Consider the following 27,326-nt stretch of genomic DNA (forward strand, 5'->3'; position numbering starts at 1 on the left):
AGAAGAAAACCTAGCAGGATGTACATTTTAAACAGCTCTCCTCGCAAAGTTTTTGCAAGAGTTTTGCATGTTCACCTAAAAAAAAAAATTAAAAAAAATAAACGCACCAAAGACTTCATTTAATTTAAGATTCTCACGACCACCTGCCTGTCTCTTCCATTCTTTGAAAATATACATCTTAGTAGATATGAATTTTAATTTACTTATTCTATTCCCAAATTTTAATTCCCACCCCCAGCCATACGTTGTGCACACAGTGAAAACGCTTAGAAAAGTCCTCAAACGGTATCGGAGGAATCCGCAAAATATACGTAGCAAGCTTCATTTTCACCTGTAGGGTAATTTCCAGAACCATAGCACTGGTAGTTCATTTGCTTTTCTTCTTATGTAAAGATGTGTCCAATAATGCACAGAAGCAGTTTAAATACACATAATCGTCCAGGAGTTACTTTTAATGGCACAGTTAACAGGTTTTTTTTTGTTTTTTTCTTTCTTCCTTCCTTTAAAAGTGGTGGCAAAAGGTTTATCATCAATAAACAGCATTAAAGGTGAACAGACTTCCATACCGTAAACGTTTACAGGTAGACACAGTCATTTATTACATTTTTTTGTGGACTGGTTTCAGTCAGCAGAATCCAGGGTATCATGGGAAGGGGGGAGGGGAGATGCAAACCTCAGCCTGTAAATTCCTAAAACAGGAAAGAGAACTGCTAAGTCAATGATTGTAACATGGTGAGGCAAAAACAAACAAACAAAAAAAGAGGCACCAAAATGCTTAGAAGTGCTACAGTATGAAAACCAAAATGGCACGTATAATAATAGGTAAGGAAATAAATAACCCCACCACCCCCACCACATATGGTCAATATTAGGTATACCAAAAGAATATTGCCTTTTCTGAGCAACCGTGACAGATATCAATAACGAATTACCGGGCACAATGAAACAATCAGGTGTGACCAATGAAAACAAAAAAACATTAAGCAAATTAAGGCCACTCTTGAGCAGTGCTGAGAACAATCAAAACAGAGCACTGCATCTCTGGAGAGTGTAAGGTGGTAGAACGATACGCACCCACAGGAAAATCTAAACAGATGTGGGGGGAAGATAAGTCCTTTGAGAACCATTACCTTGCTGATTGGCATCCATCGGGGGCTGTTTACAGTCCTGTGCAATATGCCCAGTTAAGCCACAGTTGTAGCAAGAGATATTCCCATTTTTCTTGGGCCCTGATCCATTAGAGCTGGCTAAAACATTAGGTGCTGGGTACATTGAATAAAATCTCGGGAAACCGGGTATCTGCTGCATGGCATAGTTCGCCTGTCCCCCCAGTACCGGGTCATGCATCAGTCCATTTGTGTAGGGAGCTTGATGCAGGAAGAAAGGAAGTTGTGTTCCACTGCTCTGATGTGCTTGGTTGAGGTAGGTGCCATTACAAATTGAGGGCAAAGAAAAGAATGGATTAACTCTGTACACCTGCCCAGGCAATGGGTTGGTGTAATAGTAACTGCCCATTGGCACTCCTCCAGCATTCCCACAGCCACATCTGCGCCCACACGAGCCACAAGGACCTGGACCCAACTGCTGTGGTGGCGGGATTGAGCCGTTTGTGCTGGTGTTGCCGACAGCAGTACTGATAAAGGAAGTACTATCACTCTGGGCAGTACTGTGGGTTAGCGCAGGACTTGGACTTGGTGCTGGCCCAGGGGTGTGAGTAGGAACAGCAGGTGGAATGGCAGCTTGTACTTGACCCATAACAACATTGGTTGGCTGAGACTGGGGAGGAACAGCAGAAGAATTTAGCACATTAGTGTTTGGAGCGGCCAATACACCTGCAAGGGGTGCCCCAGACAAGTTGTAAGGGACTGATGGCAGAGACTGAGAGATGTTATTGGCTGGCAAAACCAACTTTAAATTTGTTGGTGGAGGCATTGTTCCAACATTTGCATCTATATGTGGCACTCCCTGATTGAGACCTACTACTTGTGAAACGGGTTTAGAAAGAGAGTCTGAAACTGTTGCTGGAAACCCTCCAGGACTGTGAGCTGAAACAAAGCCAGCATTTGGAGACCCAAGGCTCAAGCCAGTCTGCGTCGATCCATTCACTGTACAGGTTTCTGATTGCCCCTGAGATGGCATTTTTAGTCTGTGAATTGGTAAGTGCAAGGATGGATTACTGGGCTGACAGTTCCGTGGGAGGAAGGCAGGTGACCCATGTAGAGATGAAGTCAGTATGTCGGCATGCTTTTCTGACTCCCCAATAGGAGAGGCACCAGATGGCAGGCCAAGCGTGCACTGGTGAAACGCTTCCCTCCCTGGGGACATAGAGACCGAACTGACTAGTGCGCCTACTGCTTTCATATCTGTCGCGATTGTGGGGGAGATGACAGTTTCCATTTTCTCTGCACCATTGTGAACCACGCAGTGTAATGCAGGCAAGATAGGAATGTGAGGAAACTTGGAAGTATTCACTGACTCATCCAAAACTCTTTCACCTCTGTAGCTTACAGGTGCAGACAGACCAGAGGGTGATGGGTTGACAGTACCAAACGGGCTAAAACGGGAAACGCCATTTTTTGTAGAGTCCTCAGAGTTACTATCAGTATCTGAAATGTAAAAAAAATAAATAAAAATCAAGTTAGGTTTGTGAAGAAAAAAAACAGTAACAGTCTGTATATTTTCTTATGTAAACAGTAAACCTCTTAATACTGGTATTATCACACTTCAACGAGCATAATGAGGTAGAATCCACACCCCTTTCCCTATCCTTGATCACCCTGAAGTGTCTTGAGAGCTCAAATGTTTGCAGAACGAGAAACACAAATAAAGTAGTCCAAGCTGCTCTCCTAAACTAAAAGGCCTTTTAAGGAGCCGAAAATGATCATTGTCATAATAAAAGGGTTACGGCACTGTATAATGGTTTTCCCAAGTAGCCACATCAGATAGAGATTACCATTAGCTACCCCCCAGAACATTAAGCATCCAAACCGGGACATGTTTGTTGTGGCATGTGTGGCAGCGAAGCCACACAATTGGGATATGATGACACAGTTTCAATACATCGCAAGGAGGTGCATAGTGGGCCGATCAAGGGAGATCCCGACTTCTTAACCGGCCCATTGATGCCCACCGACACAAAACATAGGGCAGCTCAGAGAACCGAGTGCGACAAAAAATCTAGACTTTTCTGCCATGGAAAAAAAAAAAAAAACACTCGAGAGATACGTAAATAGAGTAAAGAGTAGAAGAAAGCAGAAAGAACTCGACTAAAATGTGTACAGTCTCGCTATAGCATTACACAGTTCACCATACTGATTTTCAGATGATCCTAAATAAGGTAATTTTCAAGTAGCCAGTTAATACATAAGTCTCACCATATGCATTCACATGTATTGAAATTGTATGTATGCGATTATAGAGATCTGGTTGGTCCCAGGAATGCACCTCTATGGCACAGCGAAACACATTGATATCATCCCTGTGCCTGCTCTGCTAATTAGCCCAGAGGCAACTGACAGAGGCAAAAAAAACAAAAAAAAGACCAACCCGCAGGCCTCCGAGGAGGGTAGCAAGAGATCAACAAATAAAAAAAAATTGCCAAGTTAATTTTATTTTTATGGCTCAAAATAAGTCGGCAAACAGAAACAGTATGCTGACAGATCTACGGAAAGATTTTTATATAAAAAAAAAAAAAAAAAAAAAAAAAAAGCTAAGTCAGCCAATATATAGGCAAAGACAGAAGCCAGTGCAGATTACAAAACCTGAAATGCAATGTACATGGAATTCTCTTTAAATAAAGATTAAAGAAAATACAGGATTGCACCTTCAAAACATTTCATACATTAACTGCTAAGGTAAGGTGTAGTAACAGAGGGCATTGTCTAAACTACTAATTGAGGCTATACAGTATACATTCTGTGGTCATTTTTATTCACTTATAGTAGGATAGGAAGATGTAAAGCAAGGGCTAAAATATATACAGTGGTAAGAAAAAGTAAATGAACCCTTAGGAATTTGGTTTTCTGCATTAGTTGTTCAAAAAATGTAAATCTGATCTACAACTAAGACACAAGTATAGACAATCTCAATGTATGTAAATTAATAACAGTGATAATCTTTCATGTCAACCATTAAACATTCACAGTTCTGGTAGGAAAAATATCGTATTTGCTGAATTATAAGACACCCCCCTTTAAACAAATGAATATTAATTTAGAAAAAAAAAAGAAAAAAGCCTGAATATAAGACTACCCTATAAGAAAAAGTTTTACTAGTAAATTTACATCTAAACTATTTTTCATATTTAATAAAAACTATGATTGAGAAAATGCATTTTTTGTTTTTATGTCCTTTTATCTGCCAACCTGCTCCATAGTTAAAGAAGGTGTGGTGGTGGGAAGAGGGGAAGGACAGTGATGAGGGGAAGGACAGTGATGAGGGGGAGGAGTTGATTGTGAGAAATGGGGTTAGTAATAATGTTAAAAGAAAGAGTGAGAATGAGTAAGTGAATTCATGTGAGGATGGATTGTGTGAATTAATGAGTCAATTGTGTATGAATGTGAGAATGAATTAATAAATGTGTGGATGGACTGCTTGAATGATTTTGGAAAATGCATTAATGAATCTGTGTGTGTATCATAGATGTATAATGATTTGGGGAAAGGCAAGGATGGCACAAGCAGGGTGTTTGAGCCTTGGGGACCAAGATGGCACAGGCAGGGTGTTTATGGGACAAAGATGTCTTACGCTGGTCTGTTTGGGGGCAAAGATGGCTCATGCTGGTTTGTTTGGGAACCATGATGGCAAGTCCTGTGTGTGTAATCTGGGTGCTGGTCAGGTTCTATGTGGGCCAGGGCTGGCCTGTGGGTTGTACAACCTGTGATATACGCCTGTAATGAGTTTACATGTGATTTCCAATTGATCTATACCTGCAAATACAGGGTTTGTTTGTCTTATTCAGTTGATCCACGCCTGCAATGCGGTTTCCAGGTGTTTGCATATACAAGTATACAAGAACTGAGTTATGGAAAATGCCTTTTAACTTCCAGTATCCCATGAAATCATTTTATAGCGGACAGAGAGATAATCTGTTTATGATCACTGGCTGTGACTTCATCAATCAGCTGTTTTCTGTTGAAAACTCATTGAAATCAATAAGAGGAAAGCTTACATTTCAGATGCGTCAGGGATTTCTATTTTCGCTCTTTACTTTTAGTAATGTTGCTAAAAAGTTTAGTAATGTAAAAAGTCTTGATCCTCGTGTAGACAAGTACTGTGAATTGTTAGGCTTTATTTATTTTTGTTATACACCGATACCGTTTCAGTGCAAATGCCAACGTTATTTAATAAAATCCTTTTCACGCATAGACCCTCTTTTCATGTTTTTCTGCTTGGGCAGATAGATGGGACAAATAGTTATCTGCCGACACATTCCAGGTTTCTATGCTTAAAAAACAAACAATTTATATGGGCACATTGATGCACACTGTTGCGTATAGTAATTTTGGCCCAAACAAAGTTCCTTTCTAGGTTTAATATGCAGTGTTGGCACTTTGAGGTCTGAAACTTGGTTTCATGCAGAACATTGGGCACTCGGGCCCAAAACCGTTCACCATCACTGGTTTAGGGTCATTGTCCAGTTACATCACTCAACTTCTACTAAGCTTCAGCTGGCAGACAGCCACCCTGACATTATCCTGCGTGATACCTAGATAAACTTGGGAAGTCATTGGCCCCTCAGCTGTCCAGGCCCTGAGGCACCAAAGCAACCCTAAATCAAGATGCTCCCTCCATCATACTTCAACATTTGGGGTTATGATTTCATGTTGGTAAAAAAAAAAAATGTACTATTGTTGAAGTAATTAGGCTAGGGGTTTATATACTTTTTCCAACCCACACTGTGAATGTTTGAATGATGTATTCAATACGATCAAGAACAGAATACAATACTGTGTGTGTTATTAGTTAAAACAGATGGTGTTTGCTTATTATTGTAACTTCAATGGAGATCATATCACACTTTAAGATAAATTTATACATACATACATACATACATGCTGGTAATTCCAAAGGGTTCACTTTTTCTTGCCACTGTATGTGGGCACATCACACAGATGCTTTTATAGTTGAACCTGCCTTAAACCAACGACGAGCTGACAAGTTGACTTTACATGCATAGGACAGGATAATATTGAAGAACTTATAGAAGTACTGTCTGGTTTGCAGCACCATAATCTCTTGAAATTACATTTCCTCATCTTATTTAAGTTTCTTTCCTAGAACTGTCTTTACAACAGCACTACAAACTACCCCTCAGAAGCCAACCTCGGTCTTTCTCTTCTTCACTTTCAAAGCTCTCTCTCCTGTCATGGCGAGGACTAGAGGGGGAACTGTAGCTCTCCGAAGAGGTTTCTCCACAAGTTTCATGCCCAGACCCAACCTCCAATGGGGGCTCTAGAAATAAGAAAGACAGACATGTTCTTTCAACCATTTCTGGCCACCTACTACTCTTCTGTGCATGAACATGAATCAAACTAAATATATGCCAACCAAACAGAAGAATACCCACACTTACAAGAGTAACATGTAGGGAATATAAAAAAAGTAATATTTTGGTAGTTCCATAAATCCAAGAAAAATAAAGTCATATTTATACCATTGTGATGGTGTATAGCATATACCTAATGTTATGGGGTTACTGATCCATATTCAATGCACTAAAAGTTGGGAGGGAGGGGTCAGAAAGAAAAAATTAAAAAACATGTGGCACAGAGTCGCCAGTGCCTTCGCAGCTGAAACTCAAGCACACCACCACCAACGTCACAACACTGCTGGCGTTTTGAAGATTGGTACCCTATACATTTTATGGTAGAATGCACCCACAGTATAGTCTTGAGGAATATAATGGTTCAATACCATTATTTAATGTGCAACACTGTAAATATTCACTGTTCTTGTAGTTACCAGGTAGCATCCAAGAATGCTATGGGGAGTCTTGATCTAGGATATCAGATACCCTCCATTTATGAAAGTGTCAACTGTCTTTAATGTGGAAAAAGTAAGCAGGTTGCTGGGTTGCAAAGCAAGAGGCATTGAAAAGAGGAGGTCCTACACTTAACAGATCTCTGGTCAGGCCTCACCTAGAGTATTGTGTACAGTTCCGGAGACTCCCATCTCCAGAAAGATGCTGACATATTAGAGAGTTCAGAGGAGGGTTTCAAAATTGCTTAAGTGGTTTGCAGGATAAAAAATATTAACGGGTCTTAATATGTATAGCCTGGAGGAAAGGAGAGAGGGGGGATGTAACAGAAACGTTGAAATACTAGGGGTTCTACTCTAAGGAGAGGGTGCTAGATAAACGGAACAGTCTCTGAGCAGAAGTGGTGGACGCCGATACAGCGAGTTATTTTAAACATGAATGGAATAGGCATAAAGCTATGGGACCAGACTGACTGGAGTTTTGAGTCCTTACATCAGGAAAAAAAACTAGGTGGGCCAAATGCTTCCTATCTGCCGTAACATTCTATGAGCAGAGTATAAACAAAGGAGAAACTCCCTTCAGAATCACTTTGAACAGGCACATGAAATGACAAGGAGTAAGAAGTATTTAAAAATATGTAGCTTCCAAACAAATAAGTCTATACTTGACAGTCTTCTTTGCAGATCTGCTAAATTAATATCCTATGGCAGATGCGACAAGGCATCACCTTGACTTGAGACTAAAAATGCTAATAGTTTGGATTCAGGGAATGATTCTACACTACATGCAAGGTGTAATCTCACAATCTGTTTTGTTTCCTTTTACAGACATACATGCCTGGAAGGAAAACACATGACAAGATGAAGAACACTGAAAGAAAACGGTTTACAAGAAACGGCAAGCAGGGTCTTGATTTTCATTTTACCTCGGGGGGGGGGGTAAATAGGTCAATTAGTACTTTATTGAAAAGGAAATATGAAATGTGAATTAGATATATCTTTACCAGAGGCAACAATGAAAACCTTTATACATTGAAAAATTCTCCATGATAAAACCCAATCTTTGTAAAAATCACATTTGGTTTAAATGTCTAGTTTTACTTTTAGTAATTCTTTAGAAACAAAAATGTTCTTCACAAAAAAATAAAATAAACAAAATGTACACAAGATCAAAAGTGCATCACAACATAACTCCAGCAAATGCAGAGCCAGGATGTGACAACCTGCCGCATAAGACGGGTCCAAAAGATAAAATGGCTTAAGTATCAACCCATTTCAGTGTTCAGGGTAACAAAAGTCCAATTACTTGTTTTCAACCATTAGCATATAACTTCACAGACTGCGCACACACACACCTAACCCTGTTAAATTAGAATATACATCCAACAGTATGGGTGTGGGGTCCTATGGCCTAATCAGAGAATAATTCTGAAAGATAGAATTCCATTGTATTTGGTAAATATACAGGCACATACAGTATTAAAACATTAACCTAGCACAAACTCATCTAATTCAAAATTGCTGGAAAAAAGACATGGGCATAACTGCAGCTGGCACTCGATGCAGGTCACTTGATGGAGAATTGTAAACAAAATGTAAAAATGGTGAGAATTATTTCCAAACAAACGTGCTCTCTTGCTACCTAGCAAAAATATAAGGTTAAATAGCTACAGGAGCATAATAAATAAAAACCCCTATAATAGTGCGTACCTTTCAAAACACCGGTCCTCGGAACTTGAGCTGACTTATTGCCGTTCGCCCTACAAACTGATCTGCTGTCAATCTTCTCCACGACATTTCTGTGTAAAATGAAAAATAAAGATTCACAAAGACCCAACAAGGATGTTAGAGATGCATGTTAGGCGACAGGCAAAGACATATTTAAAGGTTGTGACATAGTATAAGTACGTAGTACATGTAAGGTCAGTGGTCACAGACTGTTTTCAATTTCCCATTGTAATATAGAGCAAATGTCGATCGTGTTGTATTTACTAAGCTAACAGCTGTTATAGAATGAGTCATGACGACAGAAAACTAGCTGCCTTCTTACCTTTCTGATGAGGACACCGTGCCTGCCCCAAACGAACGACCTTTTTCAATGATATGCTGAAAAGAAAGAAGTTTTAAGCTCAAGACTTTGGTAGACCGCCCATTGTCTTTAAGGGGATATAGAACCATATCAAAAACATGAGTCAGCGCCAGATTCCAATTAAAGTGGAGCCATCACAAAAAAAAACAAAAAAAAAACCTCTTCAAACTTAAAACAAAAAAGTGTGGTAAAAAATGTGTTGCGCCGAAAAAAAAGAGTACTGAAAAAATACTTATCTAGACAGGCCCATCATGCATGTAGTTTGGGTTACAGTGCTAATCCTCCCATATACAAGTCTATATAGATAAGTATTTTTTCAGTATTCTGTATTGCTTTTTTCCCGACACTTGATTAAAATATATACATAAGAAAGCAGGCACACTGCTAAATTTACACACATGGGCTCTAGTCCAACTACACAGTAACTAAATAGTAAAAAATAGGTTTTCAGAGCACAGCATGTGCTTCTGTATGAATGGCTTAAACACTGCCTGCTTGAGAATGACTAATTGAACCACTTTCCATATCACACACAATGATAGCACTCTCACCTGGTGCCCTGAGGTTTTGTAGTGCTCATGATGTGGAGATTCAGGACTGGCTTTTTTCCTCCAATCCATGCCGCCATTTTGTTCACAATGCTGCATGTGAAGCCGGTTCAAAGGACTGCTTTTGGGAGCCACAGTGCTGCACAAACAAGTAAAAAGACACACCGCATCTTTAGTCAATGCATAATCAGAGACGCAAACACATAACTGCACACGTTATTACTAGATCATTGGCCCTGAGGGCAGGGATTTACATTGTGCTGTTTTAGCACGTTATTTCCCAAGGAGGCAGGTAATCTTAAGGAAAACAGAGTTGACTGTCTTTCAAGACAGGAGAAATCTTACCCATCACAGCAAACTTATTTAGTATTTTCCCATTTCGGTACTTAGCCAGTGTTGAAAAGAAAAAAAAAAACACATTTAAGACGACAAAAATATTGTTAATTTGCTATAGAGATAGATATGATATTGATATCCAGCTCCCTGCCTCATGAGCCTTTGATCTAATTTTGTAAATCAGAGAGTACCCTGCACATAATACAAATAATTCTAGCATCTCTGAAATAATGTTAAATGTTTAGAAGACTACAGCCACAGATGATGTGACCACACACGATGGCAAATAGAAAGGAAAAAAAAAAGAAAAGCTATGCAGGTTTAACCAAGTCACAGAACATGTCTATACCATTAACAAAATACCACTGAGGTTTCAGCTTACTTTGAAACGGGACATTTCTTGTGGATTGTCATGTGCTGCAGTACATCTAGGAGGAAAGAGGAAGATCTTAGAGCACCGGTCTGTCAGACTAATCATTAGTGGTTTACTGATCTATGGACAACTGGACTTACAAGGTCCCATTACAAGTCTGCTCACAGAAACACACATGTGTAATGTTATCCAATGGCAACCATGCTTGGGACAAATGCCAGAAATGTAAACGCGAAGTTAGTCTGCCCATGTGCAGATCTTACCTTCATCCTGACTGGAAGCCTCTGAGCTATCTTCTTTGAAAAGTTCTGTGTTTTTGCATGCCTTAGCAGGAGCCAGTAAATTATCTGCAAATGAACAAGGAGACACTATCAGCTGCCATGCACCCCTCTACCTCAGATAATTAACTACAGTCCAATCAACTTACCCAGATAGTATTCCTGGGCAAGCTGGTGTGGGCTCCAACCAGAAGTTTGGCATGGATTTACTAAGAGAAATGCTAGCTGGCCAAGAGCACACCTCCCAATACAGCAGTCAGCTGCTACAGACGTGCACCCATTACTACCAAGAGAGACTCCGAAACCCCTCAATGTAGAAGTATACTTTGTGGACGTACAAAAAAACATAAATCAAAATTTTTTCGACTATTTTATTTTTAGAAAAAACTAAATTTTAGTGATGAAAAATTAAATCCAAATGTTTTGGATACAGCCAAATATGAATTAAACACATAATTGGACCAACAAAAAAAAACAAAAACCCCTTTGATTAGCTCTCAATTTAAAATGCAGCCAAGATATCAGGTCTCATACAGATCCTGAACCTTTATCCGTCATCATGATCTCCAAACCCGATCCTGGGATGTGAACACACACACACACACACAGAACCCATTAAACCAGAGCTCCCAAGTGTTGGATTTTAGTCAGATCATATCAAGATAATAGTTTAAGGAACAGATTCTACTGCAAACAGATTTTTGCTTACTGTGAGAACGTCCAGATTCTATGGACACCTGGAAGAATTTATGTACTCGCTGATTTTGCAAGAAGGTCTGCGACTGAGATGAGAATATCTGCCTACAAAGAGAACACAAAAATAGTATAGTACAATAAAAATGGTATAATGAATAATACAACTCGCACTGAACATGCACATATAATTAGTCTCGTTAAAGGGACAAGTCATCCATCCTACAGACGTTAATATACGTTAAGGACATCAGAGTGTCTCTTTAAAAGGGGGAAATTTCGCCTTCACATCTTTTAATATACCATAATTGACTGGAATCATGGCTTGCACCATCAACTGTTATATGTGCTGAACTGTCGACTTTATGACTAAAGGGATTAAAAAGGATATCAGGTTCAACTACCTTACAAGCAGTGTATGAAACCTTTGCCTAACTGAATATTTGTACAATGTATAACCATTTAATCACAATGGATGGTTAACCAGCAACGTCTGGTTCAATTAATGAACCTCAAATGGGTTTATTCACCAAAGGGAGGTGTTGTGGGTTTAATCCCCTGACATCACTGTTCATCATGAAAGGACAACATTTGCAGGTTTCTGCAGTGACATAAAAATGCTGAAACACAGCAGTGGGAGTAATTATAATGGAGACATCTACTTAAAGGTTTACCTTATAGAAGCAGGTAGTGGTAGCCTGTGGCACAGGCCAGTATTATCTAATCCATATGCTGTCCAGAATTCGTTTTTTCCCTCAACCCACCTTACAAGCATTGTCTGAATCAATCAGCAATTTAACAAGCGAGGGATAACCAAAACAGGAAAGACCTGGTCTTTGTTTTAATTTGGAAAGCACCAAAGATGTGCATTATTGTCAAAGCACAGACCACAGCAAATAATTAGAACAGATACTAAGATGGCTCACCTGATAATAGGCTCCAGGTCTGTGGAACGACGATCATCTCTCTTCTGGGAGCCAAGATTTAGCGCATGCAGAATTGTCTTATCAAAAGCTTCACTGGACAGTTCCTTGGGAAGCTATATAAAATAAGCAGCATTATAATTAACTAAACTATTTCTAGGCATCCAGTACTGGTTTACTAACAAGAACATGGGGAAAAGGGTGGTGGGGATGCAAGAATTAAGAGCAACTAAAACGTATTTCATGGGCAGGGGGGGAAACATCTCAAAAATGTCTCTGCCTTTCTGAAAGAGGGGTGGGCACCACAGGTTTCTTCTATGACCAAACAGTGTGCCCAATAGTAATGTATACGGCATCTCAATCCTGTTGGATGCTCATGGACACCATGGTGCTGATCAATTTGGATTAGACTTAACGCAGTAATCAAAGTCACAAGCTAAGGTAGAAGCCTAGTCTATATACACATAGCATACATATGAGAGGTTTGCAGGAACAAAGAAATGTTATAATTATATACACACACGGACCCCTTTCAACGCCTACCATTAAAAGGAATTCAAGTAGCTCCTGGTGTGACTTGGTCACAGATGTCACTGAGAGGTCTGACCAGGTAACCTAGAAACATAGGATAGAAAATGACATTTTTTAATCATCTACATTGATTGAGAACATTGGCACGCAGTTACATTAATTATTTCATATTTACCAAGGTACACAATCAGAATATTAGGTAGCGCGCAACACACAGCAGTGACCTTAGAGTTAATTACCGATGTCATTAATAACGTGTATAAAACCAAACCTAACGTGCATTACGAAATACAGTTTTTGTTGCCACAAGCAAACCATTCTATTTATGTTCTGATGCTTGTTAAGTCTGACAATATGGTTTAATTGTAAAATCTGTAAACCCATCTACAGTAAAAATTCCCTTTGCATGCTTTTTATCCATCAGGCTTCAATATAGAGAAGCACAATTCATCACTCCACTCAACAGAGTGCATTGGAGGTGTGCTTTACACCACTTTAGCCAACACTTGGCATTGATCTTCAGCTTGCGTGCAGCTATTCAGACATGGAAACCCATTTCATTAAGCTCCTGATATGCAGCTTTTTACATGCCATGTGCAGTCCCACAGTGAGTAGAGTAGCTCCTGGACATCCACATAATAGCGTTTACAGAGGGCCTGAGCAGAAATTTCGTGACCTAATTTAGGGCTAAGTGGGATCTTGTGACAGCTCCAGGTATAAATACATGGAGCTATAGTCAATAGTCCACCCTGCCTATGCTAAAAGTGTCAAATGGGATTAACATTATACAGACCTGATCCCATTCAACCTAGTTCAGCGCTCTTAAACAAACTATAAGGGCAGTATGTAGAGAAAAAAAAAATCCTTTTTAAGCTAGGTTTCCACTTGGTTTTTTTTTGCTAAAAACGCCTATAAAACGCCAATAGCGCCACCTGGCGTTTTTTTTGTGAAAAACGGCTGCAGCCAGATGTTAGCTGTAATTCAATAGGAAAGCGCAAAATGCCATTTCCACTTGGCGTTTTTCTGTTTGGCGTTTTTTCAGTCCTCTTTGGCGTTTTTCTGCTTTTTTGGGCTCTGTGGCAGTTTTTCAAAATCGCAGCATGTTGACACTCTGGCGTTTTTTGCAAGAAATCTTGGCGTTTTTCCTCCAATAGAAGTCTATGGGAGAGAAAAAACGCCATGAAAAAGCCATGTGGGTTTATTGCCTTGGCGTTTTTTATGGCGTTTTTTCCACAGTTACAATGCAGAGGATGGACCCAGTATCTGTGTGTCCTACGAGAAATAGGCTGAAAACAAACAGTTTCACACAAAACAAAGTCCTGGACTGGTTCATATTGAATTTTACACCATTTGGAACAAACATGCCGTTACAAACAAACATACGCGACTGGATCCTGCGTGCCAAAAGCAACAGCAAACAATTTGCACCATCATTTGGGGCCAATCTTCCCAGAGGAGCAGACATTCGGAATAAAGCATGCCTTACAAACCACAGAAAAGAGACAAAAGGGTCTACCAAGTAAATGACATCAGGAGAGGACAGATACTTGCCATTTATCCTAATCCCTTTTAGCTGGGTGAAACTTCTAACTTGTAAAGGCTGGAAAAACTGCCTAAGGTCAAAAAAAGCAATTTCCACAGAAAGGCTAAAACGCCAGAAAAAACTGCAGAAAAAACGCCAAAACGCAGGTAAATGCAGTGGCAGTTTTCTTGGCAGTTTTCCTGGCGTTTTTCATCAAGAAAAAAAACGCCGGACAAAAGCCCAAGTGGAAACCTACCCTTACAAGTGTTTCACCTTCCATATCTGTATGTCACATTGTTTGGAAAATAAACGAATATGGTAAGGGAACTAAGGTTTACTGGAGTAGCACAGTACGAAGAGAAGTTTAACACGAGATTAGACGCATCAACCCACAGCAGAATCAAGAGATTAACCGTATAAGAGCATTACGTCAATATGTTGGTCACACCACAAGCTTTTAGACCATTCCTTTAGTGGCTTTATAATACGATAATTCCAGCACACTTGTGTTTCATTTTCCCCTCTAAGCAGTGGCTCTAAATTTCCATAGCAAGAAATTGTTTGAAGCTTATTTCCAAGCATATTCTACTGTACACAAAATTCCTCTATGTACTTGCACTCAAAAGGTATGCCTGCTGTAGCTGATTTCATTAGCACAGAGCTATTATCGCATGGTCAAAACAGGAAAATGTATTTTAACAAAAACAAAAAAAAAAACAATTCCTCCATTTAATCAAATTTATATGCCAGGGGGGCAGCAAGGTGTCCATACAATTTGTAGCATCAGTCAACCTGATGATGGAGGAACAACAGGGTAGTTTGAGGAGATCTGTTCCTACAGACCTCTGTGTCAGCGCCTCTTCGCGACATGCGCCAATCATTAATACTAAGCACAACAATAAAGCCTTGTGTACAACGCAACACAGAGGTCTCTGGGAACAGAATTCGGGCTCCCACAACAGGACCACCATGTTAACAATAAAGAAATACAGAGATAATATCTGCATACCTAGTTTATTAGACCTACCCATAGCTTGTGCTATACAATGCAAATGTTGGAGAGGTTTAAAGGATTATTTCAGTTTATGGACATTAGAAGCTATGTCAATAAGCATCAGAATCGGCATATCTAATCTTTCATGCCTTGGTGATGTCCTCCCGACTCTTGTCATAACAATTCAGTTCCCCACAAATAGTAGCTTGAGTGAAATAATTACATAGGCGGAATAATGACGACTCCTCCCGAGGGTGTAGGAATAAAGTGGGTTACAAACAGCCATGTGTTCCTTATTTTTAATCACTGTATTAAACAGAGTACAGCTTAGCAGTGTAAGGAGACATAAGCCAGGTCATGAAGCCTTGCTCTTCTTGGTACTAAAGGCTGAACAAAGATTTCCATTCATGAAGAGGGTTAGCGCATGTGAACACTGTCTTTATACTCATGTCTGACAAATTGCAGAATTTATTGCCTTTGTTATCTTTTACAGAATGGTTCTTCACTTACAATTTAAGGTGCGCTTTCTCCTACTCACATTTTCAACTGAATGTAGCATTAGAAGCATATATCATGTACTGCTGAATTCCAAGTCATTGTTAAATAATTTGGAAATAGTTTAGTCAGTCATTGTTTTACTGGGAACAAAGAGGGTACGGATACCCTCCTGAACTATTGTGTTATATTTTGTGTTTTATTATTAAAAAAGTGGAAACTAAGTGGAACAGGACATTTTAAAAACAAAGTTAGCCTGCCTTTGAAAGTTACATATCAAGATCTCTGAACAAATCAGCCACAGCATAGTCTCTATAGAATGCATATGTACATTATTTTTTTATTAAAAAAAAAATAAGGGGAAAGGGGAAAATGAATTTGGAGGGATTCTACAGAATTATCTCCCTCCATGCATTTGCATAACAGACCACGTATCTACCATGCATTAAAGCAGGGGTGTCCAAACTGTGGCCCTCCAGCTGCTGCAGGACTACATCTCCCATACTCCTCAGCCAGCCCCTTAGCTGAAAGAGCGTTATGGGAGATGTAGTCCTGCAGCAGCTGGAGGGCCGCAGTTTGGACGCCCCTGCATTAAAGTGTATGTGTGAGCTTTTTCACCGAGGAATCAAATGATTTATCCAAGTTAAGAGGATTTCTCAACCAATTAAAAAAAAAAAAAAAAAAAAAAAAAAAAAAATATCAGCATATGACTAAGCAGTTTCAGCTTCCCGCCACAGATCAGATAACATCAAACATTGATAGCCCGGAGCACGTGTATCTAACACCACAATGGGAAACTTTTCTATGTCTCTCACTACGAAGCAAGCAACACAACCCACAGAGAAAATGGCACACAACACACTTACCTTAAAAGTGTACTCTAAATTCTTGTCAGCCCTTTTTCTCTGTACACCTTTAAAAGTGATTTTCTCAATATGTACAGCTGAAAAATATTTATAGGAGAAACAGTTTGTCAGTGTAGTTTGGTAATCTTCTGTATTTCAGTTGGATCAATACAAGCTAATTCAATGATGAATATGAACAATATGAACAGTGTCACATTACCTATTTAGATGCTTGATTTGGATACAAGTATTGTGAGCGACACAGGGACATATATTGTTACATCTAATCCCTGTTGGATGCATAGTACCGCAAATACAAGAGAAGATTTTTCTGAGCAAATACTCTTAAAAATACTCCAGTCTTATATATCAGACCTCAAAAGGTGCTGCAGGGGACCTGGATCCACCGCTGTTGGTATGACCTTTCCAGTGCTCCATCATAGAAGCGGAAATGCCAGCAGAAGATGTTTTCTATGCACATCGCATTCCCCCACTAGACACCAGCATGGAGCATGGGGGATGGGGGACAAGTCTGGGGATGCATTGGTAAATGGGGGGGGGGTTGGGGGTAGAGTGGCATATCAGCATATCAGGGGGCAGAGTGGCAAGCATGGAGGCAGATGTGCATAACTGTGGGCAGGTTGGCAAATAAAAGCAAGAAATGAATTTTTCTCAATCATAGTTTTTATTAAATATAAAAAGATTGTTTACATGTGAATTAATATTTACTAGTAAATGTTTTTCCTATACGGTAGTCTTGTATTTAGGCTTTTTTCCTAAATGAATATTCAAATTTTGGGGGGGGGGGTCATCTTATAAACTGGCAAATACGGTACACATGACTCCTAAGACTTGGTGAAATGCTAGGTTCCAGAAAACTAAATTTCCAAAAAGTATCATAAACTAAGAAGCTAGAGTTTACTCTACAACGTTTATTACATGCAATAGTCACCTTCTCGCTGGAGCTTGTGAGACGTAATGGTAACCCCATTGTGAGCGGGAGCACTGTTCTCCATTTTCCGATTCTCAGTGCTCGATAAATATTCATGGACATTCTCCTGGAGAAATAAAAAAAAAAAAAAAAAACATTTATATATGTATAGCATAGACACTAATAGGATCATGTACAGGCAATATGGATTGTTCACTAAACCACCACTCATTCAATTGAAGATATTTCATCTAGCAGGTTTAGCTATGCATTATGATGGGCTTACCCTCGAAGGGAAAGCAACTGTCCAGTGACACAAAAACATTTAAGTTAATGAAATAATGTGAATATTTTCTTTTAAATGACTGTGCTTCTGTGGACAGAAGAGCTTTATGTCATTGCAATTATATATAGATTACTGCAAGTAAGCAAAAGCACATAGAGCTCTGCTTCTGTGAAAGGTGGAAGGTTACAGCATCTTGGGCCATGTATATTATATTATCCTTGCACAGGCAATAGGAGGGTGTGTTCACGTACTCTCCACGCATTCGTGATCGAACCCTGTCATAACATGTCCAAGTAAATGGCCTTATTTTATTGTACTAGATACAATAAAATTATGATGAAAGGGCTTGAGTACACAGCTGAATGAATTCTGAATATGTGGGTTGGTCTGATCACTAAAAATGACAGAGGAAAAGATTACAGGAACTACTTTTTTGGTCATATTAAATAGACATTCTAGCCATCATATGCATTTGCCCGGTTCCCCACTACCCCAGGTAAATACCCTGCAGGAGATGCATGCCCCCCCCACCCTTTAGCCCTGGCTCTGCTGAATATTGTGTGTAGGGGTCTGTTTAGACTCCAGTGAGCATGTGTGAAGTCTTTCAATTTATTTCAATAAGAGCATTTTCCTGTCACTGACTGCCTGCTTAACCTCCAGTGACAAGTTCTTAAAGGGAATAAAGTATACATCTGCACCGGTGAAAAAGGAAAGGACTTTTTTCCATTGATTTCAGATGAAGTATATCCCTGACAGTGATTGACAGCTTTAAGCATCCAAACAGTGTAGAAAGATTTTGCAGCATGGCTGGAAGTTCTGGGTCAGGTAAGTGATTATTTTTATTTTATTTTTTTTATTATTATTATTTTTTTACCTTGGAAGAATGCATTTTAAAATACTCACATAGTATACATAGATTATTCAAGCGAAAGTCAGAAAGTCATTTCTCTCAATTTTTCACCAAATTTTATACTTTTTTTCATAGTAAATGATATGATACAATCACAATTATGACATCTAAAGAAACCCCTTCTTGTCCTGGGAAAAACGGGAAAGAAGAACGTTACAGCTAAAAACGAGCACTGCAGAAATGTTATTTTTGGGTTTTCACAAACACTACACTATGTTTTGGGAAGACTACAGGTTCCGTATAACCAGTCTGAAAATTTTACAGATCAAAATGTGCTTAGGATGCTTTTCCATTAGTCAACTGGAACAGCTCAAGCATTTGAGGTCTTCCAAAAAAGTAGGATTGTAGGATATTAATACATTTCCAAATATATTTTTAAGCTGCACTTGTCACCAGTTTTCAGAGATGAAAGTGTCAAACATTTTCAGTTACTTCCTTTGTATTTTCCCCCTAGGGGTTAATGAGTAGCAAGATGCCAGCAAAAACCTCCCGTGCCGACATGGCTTGTCTTGGTATGCACAGCATGCACGCCTGGGCACATTCTGTGCTGATCACTTAATCATTTGAAGCTACAAGAAGGTGCATACTGTGAACAGATGGCAACAGATACAAAATCTTCGTCTAGTACTCCAAGGGTTTGTCCTTTTTTGAGGCAAAAAACCCAGTTTTGCTTTGACGTATTAAGCATTTTAAAGGGACACCTCTAGCCATCCCATGCACTTTAATGTGTAGCGTCTTTAAAATGTTTGTGGTCTGCATGTGTAAAGTCTTTTAATTGGATTTGAATCAGACCACTTTCCTGCCACTGATTGGCTACAAGCCTAGTTTATTTTAGACCAAAAAATTAAAACAGGTCTGACTAATAGTTTTGCTTCGGCTTGTTACACCTCTTAAAAGGGACGTTACTGCCGTCATTCACTTTAATACACACACGTGACACACACATGGAAAAGTACGCAAAAAGCATTAAACTACTCATCTATTTAGTCCCATTTCTCGTAACAAACCCACACATTCGAAATAAAGGTCTATTGCAGAGGGTCACGTAATTGCCACGGACGTCAAACGGAAGCAACTTTCCACAGGTAGTATTAGAATAACTAAAGCATAACAAAGAATGTAATAACCAGACTCTTCTGCAGGTTTCCGGTCACTCTGTTACTTTGCCAGTGTGTTCCAATTTTCATCGCAATTTCTCAAGCACAGAAATATTTCATATAATCATGCGCCGAAAGGAAAATCCGCCATCTGCTGCGGAAATCCCTAATCAGAAGAATACACTAACAGCCATTTTCTTACACACCTAAGCCGACTGAAATATGTGTATATTCATTTCATACAAGAGGCTTCCCCTCCTGCATCTGCTTGTTGCATTTCAGAAATTACACATCCCAGGGAAGACATGGACGTAACGGAAAGATCAGGGGGCCGAGTCATGACCAACACCCTCCACCCTTGGACATTAGAAAGCATGCTCTTAAAAATACACAGCGTGGCTGAAAGCCTCCCTCCAGACTCCTACACTACATAGAATACAGCAGTCCATATGTTATTATAGAAAGGGACAAAAAGCTGGCAGCGTCCTGAATCAGAGTTACTGGCCTGTTATGGCCGTCAGCTTTTAGTATGTACCGTCGACCTAGCACCTCGTAGATTGTCAGGAACACATCCCTTCATCGTCAGCCTGCATAACAAGCCAGCTGAGGTAGACTACGAGCCGAGAGCCAAAGGTTATTTGGAGTTTTTAGCACCGTAGGGGACTTGATTTACAACAGAGAGGAAGGTTCCGTTTTAGTTCTGGTTTGTCTTTGAATGTAAAATGCAATGTTTGCTTAATTTTCTCACAGCTCAAGGTATAGGCTTAAACCACTGTAGCAAAAAGTTAAATTCTTTTTCAAGTAATTATTACCCTTCATGCGACACAGGTATGTTCTTTCTACAGAAACCGGCAGAGTTTCTTAAAAAATATATTGGCAACTGCGGCACGGTTTTCTTTTAAATTTTTTACCCAACACTAAGGGGTTCATTTTTTTGTAATTTTAATTCTTATTAGGTTGTGTTAGGTAGGGTTAAATGAACTAAAACCTAAAAAATTAGAAAACAAAATAGAAAATTGATATAGGAATATACGTTTTTTTTTTTTTAAAAATTAATAGAAAAAAAAAGTCTTGCGTGTATGAATGGGGGAAAAGCCCTATTAGCGGAGAAAAATCTATACAATCTGCATCATAAGCAGGTATACTGCCTTGTTTTATTCATCCCTCATCACATAGCGATAAGTCTTTTCACAAAATTCCCATGTAAGCTCCAAAATGTATTTAGCATTAAAAGTATTATTTCTAGGTGATCCACCAACCCCAAGCACCCATAAACCTTAAAATAAGTGTTTCAGATCTCACCGTAGGATCGATGATGACTGGAGGCCAAACAATCAGTGTGGTTTACTATAAGGATAGAGGTTGTGTTCCATCAACTCTAAAACCACGATTCAAAAAGGGAAGGATATGAAGGAGAGCCTTTTAAAGATCTGGACATCTTTAAATGGAGTCCAGGAGAAAAGGACCTATTTAAGAGATGCCCTAAAAGAAAAAAGGAAACCACTGAGGTCCTCAGCAGATGTGAAGAAGAACAGACTCAAACTGAGGAAGATGACAGCATAAAGCTACGCTTAGGGACAAATGAACGGATTTATATAAAATGAGAATAAAGATCTAGCCAGCTGCTTAAATACATTCAGTCTTTACATTGAAGATGAGGGGACCTCATTGAGCAGAGAGAAATAGGGAGACATGTAAAACAAGTATTTAAGGTGGAAGTGAAACAAATAAGTTTGGGTACATCCCAGGGGTTTATTAAAGAGCTTCAGGGGGTCCTGGTAAAACCATTAGACTTAACCAGTCGCTACTGACAGGAGTAGTTCCAGAATATCGGAATGTACTCACAAAAGGGTCAGAAGGAAGACCGGTACGCCAGTAGCTGGGAAAATAACAGAAACAAAGCTAAAGGATAGGATCGTTGAATATCCGGATGTAAATAGTACACAAGGTCAGAAACAGTACAGGTTTACTGCAGGAAGATTTTGTTAAATGTACTTTTTTGACTGGATTACTCAGTAACCTTTCTAGATTCCAGCGAGGCATTTGACACCCGCCATTAGAGAAGACTTCTAAATAAATACCAGTGTTTGGGTATAGATGTCAAAATAGTTGAATGGATAAGGCAATAGTTGAGTGACAGGAGGCAGAAGGTTGTAGTTAATGGTGTATATTCAGAGGAAGGACTTGTCACCAGTGAGGTCCATCAGGAATCAGTACTGAGACCTGTACTTTAAGATTTTTAGTGATATTACAGAAGGTGTTAATGGTGAGGTATGTCTTTTTGTAGATGATACAAATGACCACTATAGTAGACCTTCCTGGTGGAACAATTCAAATGGCGAACGATTGAAGTAAATTAGAAGAATGGTTAAGAGTGTGGTAGCCAGAGTGTACTGTTGATAAATGCAGAATAATGCACTTGGGACGTAAAAATCCCAAGGCAGAATATAGCATTGGGGACAACAGAAGAGAGGAACTCAGGAATAATTATTTCTGATGACTTAAAGGTAAGCAGAAGATGCAACAAGCAGGGCGCTGGATTGCATTAGAGCTGCAACTAACGATTATTTTAATAATCGATTAGTTGGCCGATTATTTTTTCGATTAATCGGATAAAAAAAATGCAAATTTTTTTAATTTAAAATAATGTAATAATAAAAAAAAAAAAACTTACGATTTACACTTTCATCTCTTTATCACAATGGCCTCTCTCTCTCTCTATTCACCTTCTTATTTTACTGACATAATAAAAGCTACAAGAACCCAAACACAGTGTTTCTCAAACTAGGTTTTAATACAGTTATTAGTAACTGCCTCCTGTCACTCAAATATTAATTCATATTTAATAAAAACTATGAGAAAAAAAGCCTTGTTTATATTTTCTTTTATTTACCCCCAGTCATGCACATCTGACCCTCAGCTTGCCACTCTGCCCCCGATATGCCTTATACTCCTTATATGCAACTGAGCCCCCTGATATACTTTTACCCCCAGATATGTCTTATGCCCCCCTGATATGCCTAATATCGATATGCTCTATACCCCCTATATGCCACTGTGCCCCCTGATATGCCTTATACCCACCTATATGCCAAACTGTCCCCTAGACTTACCAGTACATCCCAAGACTTGTCCCTTTGTGCTTCAGACTCTCTGGTGTCTAGTGGGGGCAGCCAGTGAACGTCTGGCATGGCATTAAACAAATGCGATCGCTTTCTTCGCTCAAACGTTGCTGCAGTAATGCCTCGATGTCTAGGCATTCAGCAACACCAAGATGGGTGGTTCCCATACACCACTCTGCCTCCTCCCCCCTCTCACACCGCTCTGCCTCTCTCCCGACTCCCTGGTGTTTTGTGAACCTCCGTTGCCGACAGACACTTTCACTGCAGCTTCATAGAAGCCCCAGCGAAAGTGAATGCTAGTAACGGAGGCTGTCTGTGCACATCGCGCGGACCCCCACCGGCTGACAGAGAGGATGATCCTCTGCAGGAGACCTCGATTCTCTGTCAGCCGGTGGAGGTCTGCACGATGTGCACAGACAGCCTCCATTACTACCCTTCACTTCCGCTGGGGCGCCAGCATCATGTGATGCTGACGTGGCATTGTAGAAGCCCCAGCGGAAGCAGAGGGGAGAGACGGAAGTTGTCTGTGCGCATCGCACGGACACCCACCGGCTGACAGTGAGGGGAATCCAGGTCCCCTGCAGCGTTGCAGGGGATCTGGATTCTAGTGTTATAATCCGATCTCTGTTTGAGGTCGGATTATATAAGGAGAGGAGTTTTCCGGAGCATTTGCTCTGTTTTGAAAAAAACTCTTTTTAATAATCGATAAAAATCGATTTGATTAATCAACGATTTTCATTATCGATTATTATCAATTTTATCGATTAGTTGTTGCAGCCCTAGATTGCATAGCGGGAGGCGTCAGTAGCACTTGTCGAATTCCCCACTAGCTATACAGTATAAAAATAAAAAGTAAACATAAAAATAGAAAAAAGTAACACGATGCGACTAGAGATGGGAAGGTTGGGGGGGGGATTTCCAAAGCCATTTTTTGTTTTTCCCTAGAAAAATGCAAACAGAAGAGAGTGTGGAATATTTTCTTTTACAGTGATAAATAGTATGTATAGGACATGGCATTCAAACTATATTACATTAAGAAAGATGCAATGTATCCACATCCGACTGGCACAAATAATGCCAGTTACTTAACTTTTCCATTTGCAGTTGGTGCTAAGGTGCGAATCTGATTGTGATCGCTCTCCCCATCCAATTCATATAGATCTGTTTTTTGTGCGGACACTTTCTTCATTTATTTTGTTGCATTTGAGGGAAACCTGTTCTCACGTATAGTTGAAATTTGCAACAAAAAGTTTTTAAAAAAAAGAACATTTAGTTTATTTACTGAATAAGCTGTACTTTTATTACTAGCATAATACTTCTGTAGACTGCATTTCATGTCCCCAGTGTAACAAAATCATTTTATTTTTGTAAAATTACACCTTTTTCCTATTTTTCCCCACAGAAATTTTACATCTGTAGACGTGACAGCATTTGTGCATATGGCTGATTGTAGAAGGGATGTGTTGTAGACTGACCACTCGGGTCATGGAGTGTGACATGGGAGCGATTTTAACGGATCATGTGCCAGGTATGTCATAGGTCCTGTAAGGGCCATCTTTTCATGACATAACTGGTATGTCATGGGTTGCAGAGGTGTACACAAAAGGTATGGATATTGCCTACAAAAGGCAACATTTTGTTTTTCTTTATTCTTAAAGCCTTTTAACAAACATTTGTTACGCTTGAAAACAGTTTTCACTGTCGAAATATAATTTCTCATTTAAAATTTATCCATGAACACTACATGCATTATCTTACCTTGTGTTATAAAATGCAGCACATTATTTTATTCAATTAGCTTCTGTAAAACTACTATAAGGTGTGTCACTTTTTAAGAAATAATTATACTAAATAAGGGGCAGGGATGACACATCGCACATTAAACGATCTACTGCTGCCCTGGCCACACTTTTTTATTATTATTTGAGGTAACAGCAGGCAGGGAAATAGGATTTTTATTCATCTTTAAGGAGTGGGTCAGTGTCTTATAGAATTATTAACAGTATTCTCATATTTCCACTTTTTGAGACTCATGGATAGAGGTCATCCTTGAGGTCCTTGCAGACCCTAAGAGCTTAGTTTACAAATGAGGGAAACCCCTGATGTCATGATGACATCACTAAACGGGATTCCCTAATGCTGTCACCAACCTGCATGCAGGTCCAGGCAGAATGCACTCAGGGATGCGCTACTGTTTTAATGTCACTCGCGAGAAATGCCAAAAATATCAAGGCAAATTGCAAATCAAATGTCTAAAAACAGCATCGATAAAATCCCCAGGCATGAAGACACATGAAAACGTCACCAAAACACCCCAAAGTTCTCGTAATCAACAAAAATAAACAATCGGCGAAGGCTGAAAAACATTATGTAAAAACGCTGGCAACCCAGGGACAGAAATCATGCCATGAATCAACAAAGTAGATGGCTGACCCAAAGCAAAATCCTCAATACCAAACTGCTTTAGTTTTGCGTTGATATATATGGTCAACGTCTCCCATGATATAAGTTACAGCAGAGGGACTTAAGAACCGACAGATGAGAAAGGTACTTAAGGAGACTAAGAATACATTATGAAGGGCCAAACCAAGTGAGCTTCTGCTGCAGAAAGAGCTTGGCCGGCCCTGTATAATGTATAGTTAAATAAGCCTCCATACAATGAATTATACAAGGCAAGCTCAGCCTTTCCCCTTTCACTGGAGAAACTTTGTTGGCCCTCCATTACAACTCTCACGACAATTCCCTCTTTAGTGAATAACCCCCAAGGAGACCCCTGATCGGGTTAGGTATATGCTCCGCTGTATAATATATATATATATATATATATATATATATATATATATATATATATACACATATATCATAGGATGCTTCCATAATGGTCCCATATAACTGTCATCGGGGCTAGCGACACATTTAGTGAAGGAGTAAGCTTGAGAGCAGGGCCCTCTTTACCCAATGTATGAACGTATGGGTTGTAAAAAGCCCTGTGTAAATTGCTGGTTGCTATACAAATAAAAGATAACAGATCACACCTGAAGAAGAGACGTGTGAGATTCATAGAGCTTACGTGACACTGATCATGATGATCAGCTAGAAGAGCATCACATGCCTTATAATGAACGCCACATACACACAGTTCATTGCCGTGTACGGGTACACAGGGCCTGGCACCCCCCCCCCACCTCTGCCAGCAGATGAAAGGTTAATCATGCTGGGGCAGACGGCCCATGTGCTCCGTGACAGCAGCGCTCGGCGGCCCAGCCTGTTACCTGCAGCCGGCTCCTGTCGTGCATAGACTCTCGGAACCGTTCCAGCTGTTCCCGCAGCGTGAGCCGCTGGTGGAAGGAGAAGGCCGGGTGTAGTGAGGCCATAGTGAAGAGAAGCAGCAGCTCCTCTCGGGCAGGGTCCGCATCCTCGGGATCCCGCTCGTCCTCCTGTTCCCAGCACCCTAGCAGCTCCTCAACCCCGGCCGCTGGAGACAGTAAGAGGCGATATAGTCTGCTTGCCATCTCCCGGTTCTCGGAGTTCAACAAGGCCAGGTAGACGATGAGCCGCGAGCGAGTCGTAGGGTCGGACAGGTCCCCCTGCTGGATGCCGGTTGAAGACTCTCCGCCCAGACCGTTAGCTCGGCTCTCGCAGTCCCGCAGGTAGTGGCAGTCCTTGCGGGCCAGATCCTCCAGACAGGAACCCAGGAAGCGCAGTTCCAGCGGGTTACAGAGATCCATGAGCCCGCAGGCCATCTCTAGCCTCTCCGCCGGACCCAGGCACTGCACGAACCACTCGTACACCGCCTCCCGCTGCAGGGAGCCGCCCGCCGGGCCAGTACAGGGCTCGGAACATATGCCAGCGGTTGGCAGCCGCTCCTCCTCATCTTCCTCTTCGTCGGATGCCTTGTGCTTGCTCTTCCTCTGGGGTAGTTTCATGTTCAGCATTATCGGCTGCTACTCACAGGCAGCATGCAAGAGCTCCAGCACTCACAGGCGGCTTCCCATGCTCTGTGCCGGGGGTCAGGCTGCGTCTCTGTGTGCAGAGGAGTAGCCGTTGCCGGGATGTGAGGGCACCAAGCCTGGGCGTGAGGAGGGAGGATCCAGAGCCGACTTCCAGAACGCTCCGTCTTTTTCCCCGGGATCCACTGCCTGTGCCTGTGCCTGTCGTGTGACGTAAAACATTTTTGCGTCGGCAATCTTCGGCTAGGGAAACCCCGCTGTGTGATAGGCTCACCGCCGAATCACCACCCAACCCGCCGTTATGTGGGCGTGTCTGACAGCTACCCCTATTTAATGTTCTGCGTCCCGCTCGGGTGTACGGTACGGTAACGTTGGTGGGGTTTGCTGTGGTTAGGTTGTGCAAACGTTATTTTTGTTTTTTATAT

At 40.5% G+C, this 27,326-nt stretch overlaps 1 protein-coding gene across 2 annotated transcripts; it reads right to left on the minus strand.

Annotated features, from left to right (window-relative positions):
- Positions 1 to 371: 371 nt before the first annotated feature.
- Positions 372 to 27,071, minus strand: ZCCHC2 (zinc finger CCHC-type containing 2). 2 transcript variants are annotated; one of them, XM_053467647.1, is made up of 14 exons: positions 26,224 to 27,071; positions 17,558 to 17,663; positions 16,627 to 16,703; positions 12,762 to 12,833; positions 12,222 to 12,334; positions 11,312 to 11,403; positions 10,588 to 10,671; positions 10,334 to 10,379; positions 9,619 to 9,754; positions 9,029 to 9,084; positions 8,689 to 8,777; positions 6,325 to 6,453; positions 1,131 to 2,606; positions 372 to 689 (listed from the first exon to the last, which is right to left on the minus strand). In XM_053467647.1, exons 1-14 carry the CDS (start codon positions 26,884 to 26,886, stop codon positions 622 to 624), a joined length of 3,207 nt encoding a protein of 1,068 aa, XP_053323622.1. In that variant the 5' UTR covers positions 26,887 to 27,071; the 3' UTR covers positions 372 to 621. The 2 variants fall into 2 exon arrangements, with proteins under 2 accessions (XP_053323622.1, XP_053323623.1); XM_053467648.1 differs by lacking the exon at positions 6,325 to 6,453.
- Between the last annotated feature and the right edge of the window lie 255 nt (positions 27,072 to 27,326).

Source organism: Spea bombifrons, chromosome 5 (assembly GCF_027358695.1).
Source record: "Spea bombifrons isolate aSpeBom1 chromosome 5, aSpeBom1.2.pri, whole genome shotgun sequence".
Taxonomy (NCBI): Eukaryota; Metazoa; Chordata; class Amphibia; order Anura; family Pelobatidae; genus Spea; species Spea bombifrons.